This window comes from Sapajus apella, unplaced genomic scaffold, assembly GCF_009761245.1.
Source record: "Sapajus apella isolate SASKATOON/1434 unplaced genomic scaffold, GSC_monkey_1.0 scaffold94, whole genome shotgun sequence".
Taxonomy (NCBI): domain Eukaryota; kingdom Metazoa; phylum Chordata; class Mammalia; order Primates; family Cebidae; genus Sapajus; species Sapajus apella.
This window is the reverse complement of record NW_022437034.1, coordinates 4,664,387-4,677,091: the sequence shown is the minus strand read 5'-3', so window position 1 is coordinate 4,677,091 and position 12,705 is coordinate 4,664,387. Positions and strand designations below refer to the sequence as shown.

The 12,705-nt window shown below is 42.6% G+C and overlaps 1 protein-coding gene and 1 pseudogene across 7 annotated transcripts in view; one reads left to right on the top strand and one right to left on the bottom strand.

The window, feature by feature from the left end:
* Positions 1 to 4,467: 4,467 nt before the first annotated feature.
* On the bottom strand, positions 4,468 to 6,761 carry LOC116535315 (annotated as a pseudogene). Its single transcript, XR_004262154.1, has 2 exons — positions 6,657 to 6,761; positions 4,468 to 5,335 (listed from the first exon to the last, which is right to left on the bottom strand). The product of XR_004262154.1 is annotated as a disks large homolog 4 pseudogene (transcript).
* ANXA7 (annexin A7) overlaps positions 5,592 to 12,705 on the top strand; it is a 43,076-nt gene continuing 35,962 nt past the window's right edge. For 2 of the 6 annotated variants that reach the window (XM_032256370.1, XM_032256365.1), the window contains exon 1: positions 5,592 to 6,806. Coding sequence is in view for 3 of the 6 variants with exons in the window: in XM_032256364.1 (XP_032112255.1) it covers positions 7,408 to 7,415 (8 nt within the window). In the remaining 3 variants the exon portion in view is untranslated. Of the gene's footprint in view, positions 6,807 to 6,850; positions 6,984 to 7,050; positions 7,416 to 12,705 lie in introns of those variants that run through there. The other 4 variants (XM_032256366.1, XM_032256364.1, XM_032256367.1 and 1 more) reach the window with 4 other exon arrangements.

Here is a 12,705-nt window from a genome sequence, read left to right as displayed (position 1 = left end):
TAAAAAAAAAAAAAAAAAAAAAAAGTAAAGAAGCAGAGAAAATATTCATAAATTATATATCTGATAAGGGACCTACAACTTAAAAGGACAGATAACCCAATTAAAAAATAGGCAAATGATATGAACAGTCATTTCTCCAAAAAAGATGTACAAATGGCCAATAAGTACATGAAAAGATGTTCAACATCATCAGTCATTAAGAAATACAAATTAAAACTACAGTGAGATACCACTTCATACCCACTATGATGGCTATGATAAAAAAAAGATGGTAACATGTTGATTCGGATGTGAAGAAATCGTAACCTTCATATACTGCTGGTGGGAGTGTAAAATGATGTGGCCAATTTGGAAAAGAGTCTGGCAGTTCCTCAAACAGTTAGAGAAACATAGAGGGCCAGGCAATGACTCACACCTGTAATCACAGCACTTTGGGAGGCTGAGCTAGGAGTATTGCTTAAAGCCAGGAGTTTGAGACCAGCCTGGGCAACAAATCAAGACCCTGTCTCTTAAAAAAAAAAAAAAAAAAAAAAAGTTAAACATTGATTTATCATTTGACTCAGCAGTTTCACTCATAGGTTCGTACCCCTGAGAAATGAAATCATATGTATGTAAATATTCATAGCATTATTTATAACAACCAAAAGATAAAAACAATCCAGATATCCATCAGCTTATGAATGGATAAGCAAAATGTAAATCATTATAAGGAAATATTATTTGACCATGAAAATAAAAAAAAACTGATTCATGCTATAACATGAAAGCCAGTTACAAAAGACCACATATTGTACAAGTTCATTTACATGAAATGTTAAGAATAGGCAAGTCTATGGAGACAATGTAGATTAGTGGCTGCATATGGAGGGGGAGGATGGGGTTATTGAGGGTGATGGGTAAAGGGTATGGGATATAACCATTCTAAAATTGATTGTGGTGATGGATTTACAACTCTTGAGTGTACTAATCATTGAATTGTACACATTGTATGAGTGAATTATATTTCAATAAAGCTGTTACCAAATTTTTTTAAATCTTAAAGAATGTAAAAAATAAGGATATTTAAATCTTTAACACAGTATCTAGCAAATAGTATGTCTTTAAGAGTAGCTATTGTTTGATAAATACCATTTTGAATTTTGCTTAGTGACATAGATTGAACTGGCATTAGTGTGTAAGATGGTTTGGTGATGGAAAAACCAGTCAGGACACTATTGTCATGGTTCAGACGAGAGACAATATAGGTGTCAGCTAAGATTATATCAGTAGGTATGGAAAGCAAGTGGTAATTTTTAACTACAAGTAAGTGGTGACATTTTGCAGATAGAACATGAAAGTAAAAGCCACAGGATTTGTTTACTGATTGTGATGGATGAAGAGTGATGTATCTGTCAGCCAGAATATAATTAAAAACTACATAGTAACAAGTGCACAAAAACATCCAATTTAGTAGAATGGTGGTGACAGTAGTACAAAAAAGTCCAAATGCCGCCTAGCTTATTGTTAAATGCTGAGGATTCTAAGATGGCTTCTGCCCTCAATAGGAGACTGGTATAAGCAAGGACAATATAATGGAGTTGTATTTTCTAATGTCAGCATATGAAATGAAAAAAATTTTTCAAAACTACCTTTGAAAATCTTTTAGGGTAGCACATGGGGTCCTCCCAGTAGTTCTGTCAGAGCCAGTTTTTTCCAATGTTGGAAATAAATCTGATTTGGCTGATCACCAGATGAAGTAGTTGGCTTGGGTTTTGGGGGCCCTATTGTAGTCAATCAGACAATCAGTTATTTATCAAACACTTAATACTAGGCTCTAAAGATATCCCTGTTCTCGAGGAGCTTACATTCTAGTGGGGGAGACAAACGGTAAACACAGAATTTCAGATGCTTTTAAGTGCTATAAGGAAAATTAAATAATGAGCATAGCTGGTAGTGGTGGTTATGCTGGTGGCCCCTACTAATGCTACAGTGTTCAGGAAGTACCTTTCTGAGGAGATGACATTTTTCATTTTTTTGAGACAGCCTGGCTCTGTCGCCTTAGGCTGGAGTGGAGTAGCAAGATCTTGGCTTACTGCAACCTCTGCCTCCCGGGCTCAAGTGATTCTCCCCTGTGAGCCTCCCAAGTAGCTGTGATTACAAGTGCATACTACCATGCCTCACTAATTTTTGCATTTTATTGTAGAGATGGGGTCTCACCATGTTGCCAGGCTAGTCTCCAACTCCTGGGTTTAAGTGATCTACCTGCCTTGGCCTCCCAAAGTGCTAGGATTAAAGGTGTGAGCCACTGTGCCCAGCCAGGAGACGACATTTGAGATGACACCATGGAGAACATTCCCAGTAGAAGCAATAGCAAGTACAAAGGTCCTGAGAAACTCTGGTGCATTTGGTCACGAGCTTGGTATGTTTGAACTGAAGGCCACTGTGTTCAGAGTTTAGTGATTAGAAAGTGAAAAAGGATGAGATGAGGGATGTAGGCAGGGACCAGATTATCTAGGGCCTAATAGACCATCATCAGGAGTTTGGATTTTATTCTGTTCCAGTGAAAAGCTATTAAAGAAGTTTAATCATAGGAATAACATGACCCAGTTTATTCTTTAGAAAGATCACTCTGACTCAGGGTTTCCTCTGCCTCCCAGGTTCAAGCGATTCTTCTGCCTCAGCCTCCAGAGTAGCTGGGACTTCAGGAGTATACCGAAGTAATTTTTGTATTTTTAGTAGAGACAGGGTTTCATCATGTTGGCCAGGATGGTCTCGATTTCTTCAACTTGAGATCCGCTCGCCTAAGTCTCCCAAAGTGCTGGGATTACCAGTGTGAGCCACCGTGCCCGGCCAACTAAGGGTTTCTTAACATCAGCACTATTGACATTTTAGGGCTGAATTAATTCTTTTTGTAGGGACTGTAAGATGCTTGCAGCATCCTCCAACATTGTAGGCATTGTAGGATACATACTTTGTTTAGAATCCTTGGCCTTCACCCACTAGATGCTAGTAACCCCACCACCTTCCCTGAGTTGTGACAACCAAAAATGTCTCCATACATTGTCAGGACAAAATTACTATTCTAATGAAACAAAAAGAAAAAGGATGTGTACTTAAATATCGGACTCCAGGCCGGGTGTGGTGGCTCACCCTTGTATCCCAGCACTTTGGGAGTGCTTCAGCTGATCCACCCGCCTCAGCTTTGAGCCTCAAAGCTGAGGCGGGTGGATCACCTGAGGTCAGGAGTTCTCCTGGCCAACATGGCAAACCCCCATCTCTCTTAAAAATACAAAAAATTAGCCTTGGTGGTGGATGCCTGTAATCCCAGCTACTTGGGAGGCTGAGGCAGAATTGCTTGAACCCAGGAGGCAGAGGTTGCAGTGAGCCAAGATGGTGCCATTGTATTCCAGCCTTGGCAACAGAGAGAGACTGTCTCAAAAAAACGAAACAAAAAAACCAGACTGTGACACAGTGGGATGTTCACATTAGAAGCATAATGGCTCTTATTTCATACAAACTCTAGAATATATGATGGCTTTCAGAGATGTTAAGCAGGGCGCGATGGCTCATGCCTGTAATCCCAACACTTTAGAAGGCTGAGGTGGGTGGATTGCTTGAGGCCAGAAGTTTGAGACCAGCCTGGCCAACATGGCAAAACCCTGTCTCTACTAAAAATACAAAAAATTAGCTGGGTGTGGTGGCACATGCCTGTAATCCCAGCTACACGGGAGGCTGCGGCACGAGAATTGCTTGAACCCGGAGGCAGAGGTTGCAGTGAGCCTAGATCACGCCACTGCACTCCAGCCTGGGTGATAAAGCGAAACTCTGTCTCCCAAAAAAAAAAAAAAAAAAAATTGAAGGAAAAAGGTCCAGTTGAATTACAAAAAAAGCAGCTCAGGAAGAGTTTCTTGGAGCAAAAGGGAGATGAGCAACCTTGGAAACAAGTCTAATTAGATGAATAATTTTTAAAAATATTTATTAGAGACAGGGTTTCACCATGTTGGTCAGAATAGTCTTGATCTCCTGACCTCATGATCCACCCCCGTTGGCCTCCCAAAGTGCTGGGATTACAGGCATGATCCACTTTGCCTGGCCGACTTTTTAATATATGAATCATATTAAGAGATTTCTTAATATTGAGCCATCTTTAGTTTTCTGAAACAAACCCTATGTTATTCCCTTAATATGCTGTCATGTTTGGTTTGCTACTATATTGTAAACTTTTGCATCTCTATTAAGAGGCAAAATGGGTCTATACTCTCCTTATGTTATCTTTGTGACCATTTGAACTGGACTTATACAGTGAAATGTGAAATCTTGTATCTTTTCCTGTACTCTGGAAGAGCAGAAAAATTATTTTTTGAGAATTTCATAAAATTAGTTATCAAACCACCTGGGCTTTGTGCCTTCTGGGGGAGAGATCATTGACAATCTTCTCAGTTCCTTTATGGTAACTGATTTTTCCATCTCTTCTCCAGTCACAGCAAGGATCAGCGATTGTGGCTATTTCATGGGGAATATCTGAAGAGGGACAGCTACAGGGATGTCATGGGGCTGCATGTCATGGGGTTAAACAGTATGGGTCATGGGGAGCTTTGGCATTTGAAGGGCTCTCATAGGTTGTGATGTCTGGGGGAGCATAGCTGTCTCTCAGGTAGGCATTGCTGGGCTTGGCCACCTTTAGGTAGACAACACCATACGTGTTCTTCAGGGCTGCCACAGCACCTTCATGCACGACATCCTCCAACCCCACACTGTTGACCGCCAGGATCTTGTCTCCAATCTGCAACCTCCCATCCTTGTGGGCAGCACCCCCTTTCATGATCTTTGTTACATAGATGCTATTATCTCCTGGGATGTGCTGGTTCCCTACGCCCCCTGCGATGCTGAAGCCAAGACCTTTAGGCCCCTGGATGAGCTTGATCTCCATGACCTTCTCAGCCGGGGGCTTCCGGCGCATGACATAGAGGCGAACAATGGAGCCTGCCTCTTTGAGGGCCTCCACTGCTGCTGGGTGGGTCACCTCACGCATGTCCACTTCATTTACAAACAGGATGCTGTCATTGACCCTGAGGCGGCCATCCTGGGCTGCAGCCCCACCAGGAATGATCTTGGTGATGAAAATGGACAGATTGCCACTGATGTGTGGGTTGTCAGTGCCATCTGCGATGCTGAAGCCCAGACCTGAGTTACCCCTTTCCAATGTGATCTCCTCATATTCCATCTCCCCCTCAGTCATGTTCACATATCCTGGGGCTTCTACGGTATCTGTGTTGACAATTACAGGGGGAGAATTGGCCTGGCCTATTTCTCCTCTGTGGGACCAAGGTGTTTCCAGCCCCCCAAAGGCCCCCTCCTCCGTAGATGAATAATTGTTAAAAGATGAGCAGTGTTTTCTAGACAGAGGAAGCATGAGGAAAGGGTCTCTGATCCTAGAATGACTTTTATGCCAGGAAGAAAGCATGACTTGAAAGGATGAAATGGGAAATATCGTGGTAGACTATTGGACTATTCCTGCAGCTCAGAAAAGTGGCCTGGAAATAAGAGGTTTGGCAAATATTCTGTTATGGCGGTAATTAAGGCAGAGGGAGGGTTTGGGGCAAGCTCACCAAGGGAACTCTGTAGAATGAAGAATAGTAAGTCTTCTCAGGGAATGCTTAAATCCTGGAGGTCTCTGGGGTAGGTAGGACAGAAAGTCCTGTTATTTGCCAGGTATTTGCCAGGTAGACAGACTGTTGGGTGTCGGGGAATTAATGCTGGTCACCCAAAGAGTTGTGCAGCTTTGTCTACCATTGTTAAATGAGGCAGTGATCTGGCTCAAATACTTTTCTCTCCACACCCCTATTTGGAAGCCATGTATATTTTGCTTGCTCTTCCCATTTAAAATCGTAATCCATTCTATTCCACCCCCATGAGGAAGCTTTTGGGTAGAAAAGTGTGTGGAGGAATAAATAAGTTGATGTGTATCAGGTGTGCAAACTTTAGTGCGCATCAGAACCCCCTGGAGGGCTTATTAAAACAGATCGCTGGGCACCACCCCAGGAGTTTGATTCAGTAGGTCTAAGGTGGAGTTCAATAATCTGCATTACTAACATGTTTCCAGGTGATGCTGCTGTTCCGGAGACTACACCCAGAAACTACCTTAATTCACTCTAAAATGTAGCTGATTGGTTTTTGCTCTAGAATAGGAACTCCTTAATGAGTTTAAGATATTCATCTGAGCCCTTGTAATTGCCCCAAATACTTAATACTATGTGTGTTTAATGCTCTAGCACACGAGGGGAGCCTAGAATCACCTAACAACTCCCTTCGGGAGTGATTCTGATTAGTGCATCTACAGTTCCGACTAAGATTTCCCACAAATATTAATTATTTTCACAGGAGGCTAATAAAAAAAGCCGTCTTTGTTCCCAGAAAATACCTGGAGGACGGTATTTCAGTGGCAAAGAGGCTGTACCAGTCTCCCAGTCTCAGCCCTTCTCTGCCGCCCACCACTGAAGGGGCCCCAGCTACCTCCGGGAGTGCTGCAACTTCCTAGGTGACTTGAAGCAGCCTTAAAAGGGATTGGCTCAGGGTCCTTGCGACAGAGAAATGTGATTAAAAATCAGCTGGGCCACCCAAAGGGAGCGTCTTTTCCACCAGGTGGAGCCGAGGGGCGGGGCTCAGGGACAGCCCACTTCCGGCGCCGCCCTCTCCGGCTCCGGGGGCGTTCCCGGCTGCAGCCGCGATCCTAACGGGCTCGCGAGACGCCCCGCCCTCCCTGGGCTCGCCCCCGGCTCCATTTTGCCGACGACCAGGTTTGGCTGTGACGCTGCTGCTGGGGTCAGGTGAGGCGCGGCGCCCCCCTCCCCTTCCCAACTCCTAGTCCGCCTCTGTCGTCTCGCCCCCAACCTGCTTGGCGTGCCGCCGTCCCAGAGCTGGTGGGACGCGGCGGCAGGGCCATGTGGACCTCCCGGATGGCTGCGATTCGGTGTGCGCGTTTCGGAGCCGGGCTGCCTGCCAGGGTGTGTTGGGGTGGCGTGGGTGAGGCGGCCGGCCCGGCTTGCAGGAAGATTGGAAGCCCTTCGGTCCGTACGGAAATCCCAGGGACCAGTGGCGCGCCGCCCTCGGGCAGGTGGAGGGGCTGAGGCCGGAGCGTGGCCCAGCCGCCTCGCGGGAGGCCGAGTAGGGAAACGCACGGGCAGTGCTAAAAGCCGTCTGGCTGGTTGGTGGTGGCTGTACTTTCCGGTGACACAGCAAATTTAGGGAAACTTGGGAAATTTTTACTGTGCTTAGTGAACCAGGCCAAGGTTGTACGCTGACTCTTGTTTACAGTTCTTGGAAACTATTCTAGAATAGCATTCCAGATTTGATTCCTGTTCCCCAACCAGCAGCCAATGTGTGTTGAAATTAACTTATTCTGTGCAAACACTGCCCAAGGAAACCAAGATGCAGAGGTAGATGGCTGATGTCCACCCTAAAGTGACAGAAATGACGCTATCTTCGACTGCCTTAAATGCCCTAATTTTTGCTAGCTGATAGCCAGCTAATCTGCCAAATGTGTGTAATGAGTTACCTTCCAGGCAAGGAAAAAGTTTCAAGCACTAAATAGGTAGAAGAGATAATTTGGGCCACTGCAAACTTTCAGTCCTTTTCAGTGAGGACTGCCTTTCAGTCCTCACTGGTGGGTGGCTACCTACCTGTCCGTGCAGAGGACTAGCCATGCCTCCACTTTCTTTCTCCAAATCTCTGATTGATTTAAATGATCCTACCGGTTTTGCAAAGTTGTATTCTCTGTTGCTTGTCTTCAGCCATCCTTCTTGTTTTGTGTATTTTTTTTCTCCCCATAAATTTGCAACAGCTGCCTCTTGGGTTCCTGGGCTTCATGCCATCTATGAGAAACAGTGAGACCCAGCCCTTTTACTGACTGACTCACTGGATGGAGATGGTTTGGAGAACCAAGAATGATTTTTTAGTTTTTTGAAAGTGGTTGCTAACAGAAAATGTTAAAAAAAAAACAAAAAAAAAAAGAAAAGCAGTTCTGGTTCACCAGTATATATTTATCACTTGGGCAAAGTTAAGAAATTTGTCTGGTTACTCTAGGCGTTACTTAGCTTTTTACAAAAACTTTAAAAATCTGCCTCTTGAATAGATGATATATGCTCATTTCTAAAAGAGCTAAAGGTACATTGAAAAGTAAGTCTCCTCTGTTGTGTCCCAGCTCTTCATCCAGGAAGCAGTCACTGTTTTCTACTTCCTTGAGTGTCCTTTCAGAAATATTCTATAGGTCAGAATCGGTGCATTTTTTACATATATGGCTGCAGATTATGCAGTTTTTCCCTTTGCTTTTTTTTTTTTCACCTAATTTGTGTTAGAGATGGTTTCATATATGGGTAAAGAAAACAAAAAAGCTGACTCATTTTTAATAACCCCTTAACACTTTCTTGTATGGCTCTCCATAATCTATTTCACCTGTCCCTCCTTTTTTAAAAATTTCAGCAGCGGCTGGGCACAGTGGCTCACACCCGTAATCCCAGCACTTTGGGAGGTTGAAGTGGGATATCACTTGAGGTCAGGAGTTTGAGACCAGCCTGGCCAACATGGCGATACCCTGTCTCTACTAAAAATACAAAAATTAGCTGGTTGTGGTGGTGCGCTCCTGTAGTCCCAGCTACTTGGGAGGCTGAGGCAGGAGAATCGCTTGAACCTGGGAAGCTGAGGTTGTAGTGAGCCGAGATCATGACACTCCAGACTGAGTGACAGAGCAAGACTCTATCTCCAAAAAATAAAATAAAATTTTGATAGCTTTTGGAGTACAAGTGGTGTTTTGTTACATGAATGAATTTTATGGTGGTAAATTCTGAGATTTTAAGTCACCTGAGCAATGTACACTGTACCTAATGTGTAGTTTTTTATTCCTAACTCTCTCTCACCCTCCCCTTTTTGAGTCTCTAAAGTTCATTATATCACTTCGTACCTATGCCTTGGCATAGTCATAGCTTAGCTCCCACTTACAAAGTGAGAACACAGAGCTTTTGGTTTTCCACTCCTGTGTTACTTCACTTAGAAAAATGGCCTCCAGCTTCATCCAAGTTGCTGCAAAAGACATTATTTCATTCCTTTTAATGGCTGAGTAGTATTCCATGGTGTATATATACCACATTTTCTTTATCCACCTGTCAGTTGATGGGCACTTAGGTTGGTTTCACATCTTTGTAAGTGTGAATTGTGCACTATAAATATATATGTGCAAATGTCTTTTTCATATAATGACTTCCTTTCCATTGGGCAGATACCCAGCAGTGGAATTTCTGGATTGATGATGTATCTATTTTAGCTGTTTAAGGAGTCGCCATACTGTTTTCTGTAGAGGTTGTATAAGTGGTCCCTTTTCCCCACATCCACACCAACATCTATTGTTTTTTGACTTTTTAATTTTTGAGACTGAATCTTGCTCTTGTTGACCAGGATGGAGTACAATGGCCTGATCTCAGCTTATCCCAACCTCCGCCTCCTGGGTTGAAGCGATTCTCCTGTCTCAGCTTCCTAAGTATCTAGATTACAGGCATGTGCACCACATCTGGCTAATTTTGTATTTTTAGTAGAAACAGGGTTTCTTCATGTTTGTCAGGCTGATCTCGAACTCCTGACCTCAGATGATCCATCCACCTTGGCCTCCCAGAGTGCTGGGATTACAGGTGTGAGCCACTGCGCCCAGCCGTATTTTGATGTTTTAATAATGACCATTCTTGTAAGAGCAAGGTGGTATCTCATTGTGGTTAGTTTGCATTTCCCTGATGATTAATGATGTTGAACATTTTTTCATGTTTGTTGGCCGTTTGTGTATCTTCTTTTGAAAAATGTCTATTCATGTCCTTTGCCCACTTTTTAATGTAATTTTTTTTCTTTGCAATTTGAGTTCTTGTAGATTCTGGATATTAGTCCTTTGTTGGGTGCATAGTTTGAAGATAATTTCTCCCATTCTGAGGGTTGTTTGTTACTCCGTTGATTATTTCTTTTGCTGTGCAGAAGCTTTTTAGTTTAATTAGGTCCCATTTATTTATTTTTAATTTTGTTGCATTTGTTTTTGGAGTCTTAGTCATGAGTTCTTTGCCAAGGCCAATGTCTAGAAGACTTTTTCCAGTGTTGTAGAATTTTTATAGTTTCAGGCGTTATATTTAAGTCTTTGATCAACTTGAGTTGATTTTTGTATAGGGTGACAGATAGGAATCCAGTTTCATTCTTCATGTGGCTAGCCAGTTTTCCTAGCACCATTCATTAAATAGGGTGTCCATTCCCCAATTTTTGTTTTTGTGTGCTTTGTTAAAGAGCAGTTGGCTGTATGTATTTGGCTTTATTTCTGGGTTCTCTATTCTGTTTCATTGGTCTATGTGCCTACTTTTATACCAGTACCATGCTGTTCTGGTAGCTATAGGCTTGCAGTATATTTGAAGTCTGGTAATGTGATGTTTCCAGATTGTCTGGAGGAAAAGGAAGAATTTTAGGATTGTTCTAATTCTGTGAAAAATGATGTTGGTATTTTGATGGGAATTGCATTTAGTCTGTAGATTGCTTTGGGCAGTATGATCATTTTCACAGTATTGATTCTTCCAGTTCATGAGCATGGGATGACTTTCCATTTGTTTGTATCGTCTGTGATTTCTTTTGGCAGTCTTTTGTAGTTCTCCTTGTAGAGATCTGTCATCTCCTTGGTTAAGTATATTTCTGGGTATTCTGGTTTTTTTTTTTTTTTTTTTTTTTTGTAGCTGTTGTGAAAGGAATTGAGGGCCGGGCGTGGTGGTTCACACCTGTAATCCCAGCACTTTGGGAGGCCAAGGTGGGCAGATCACCTGAGGTTGGGAGTTTGAGACCAGCCTGACCAACATGGAGAAACCCCGTTCTACTAAAAATATAAAAAATGAGCTGGACGTGGTGGCACATGCCTGTAATCCCAGCTAACTTGGGAGGCTGAGGCAGGAAAATCGCTTGAACCAGGGAGGCAGAGGTTGCAGTGAGCCGAGATAACATTGCACTCCAGCCTGGGCAACAAGAGCGAAACTCTGTCTTGGGGAAAAAAAAAAAAAAAAAAGGGAATTGAGTTCTTTATTTGAATCTCAACTTGGACATTGTTGATGTATAGCAGTGCTACGAATTTGTGTACATTGATTTTCTAACCTGAGACTTCACTGAATTCGTTTATCAAGCCTAAAAGTCTGTGGGAGTCTTTAGGATTTCCTTGGTATACAGTCATATCATCTGCAAACAGTCATAGTTTGACTTCCTCTTTTCCAATTTGGATGCCCTTTATTGCTTTCCCTTGACTAATTGCTCTGGCTAGTACTTCTAAAACAGCGTTGAATAGGAGTGGTGAAAGTGGGCATCCTTGTCCTGTTCTTGTTCTCAGGGGGAATGCTTTCAACTTTTCCCCATTCAGTATGATGTTGGCTTTGTTGTATATGGCTTTTATTATTTTGAGTTAGGTCCTTTCTGTGCTTAGTTTGTTGAGAGTTTTTATCGTAAAGGGGTGCTGGATTTTGTTGAATGCATTTTCTGCATCTATTGAGATGATTGTGTGGTTTTTGTCTTTAATTCTTTTTATGTGATGTATCACATTTATTGACTTGGATATGTTAAATCATTCCTGTATCCCTGGGATGACACCTGTCCCTTATTGGTGGATGTTCAGATGGTCTTTAACCTTTTCCTATTACAAAAATGCTGTAATGAGTAGCCTTGTACATATATAATTTTGTCCCCTTGGAAGTATTTCTATAATATATATTCCTAGAAATGGAATTGCATTCTAGTCTTTTATATAATTATTCTTCAAAATGTACCAAAATTCACTTTCTTAAAATTGCTTTAGGCCAGGCTCGGTGGCTCACTCTTGTAATCCCAGCACTTTGGAAGGCTGAGATGACCAGATCACCTGAGGTCGGGAGTTCGAGACTAGCCTGACCAACATGGTGAAACCCTGTCTCTACTAAAAATACAAAATTAGCTGGCTGTGGTGGTTCGTGCCTGTAATCCCAGCTACTCAGGAGGCTGAGCCAGGAGAATCGCTTGAACCTGGGAGGCAGAGGTTGTGGTGAGCTGAGATCCTGCCATTGCACTCAAGCCTGGACAACAAGAGCAAAACTCCGTCTCTAAAAAAAATTGCTTTAATTTTTATTATATGCAGATAGTCTTTGCCTTATTTTCATTCTTGTTGACATAATTCCTCTAGGCTTTTTTTTTTTTTTTTTTTTTTTTGAGACGGTGTCTTGTTCTGTCACCTAGGCTGGAGTGCAGTGATGCAATCTCAACTTACTACAACCTCTGCTGCCTGGGTTCAAGTGATTCCCCTGCCTCAGCCTCCTGAGTAGCTGGGACTACAGGCGTGCACTACCACGCCTGGCTAATTTTTTTATATTTTAGTAGAGATGGGCTTTCACCATGCTGGTCAGGATGGTCTCAATCTTCTGACGTCGTGATCTGCCTGCCTGTCTCCTAAAGTGCTGGGATCATAGGCATGAGCCACCTCACCCAGCCTCCTCTAGGCTTTTACAGGTAAGATTTAATATAGTAACTAAAGAATTTTGATATAGGTCTTGTCACTGGAACACTTCCTTGAGACTTAGAAATTTAAATTGCTTATGCAGTCTTTGGTCCTGTAACTGCTTATTGCCTTTCAAATTACTATTAATTTATCTCACAATTATTTTCAGATTTTTTTCCTTTATTTTGACCTGACCCTTTTATCCTTGG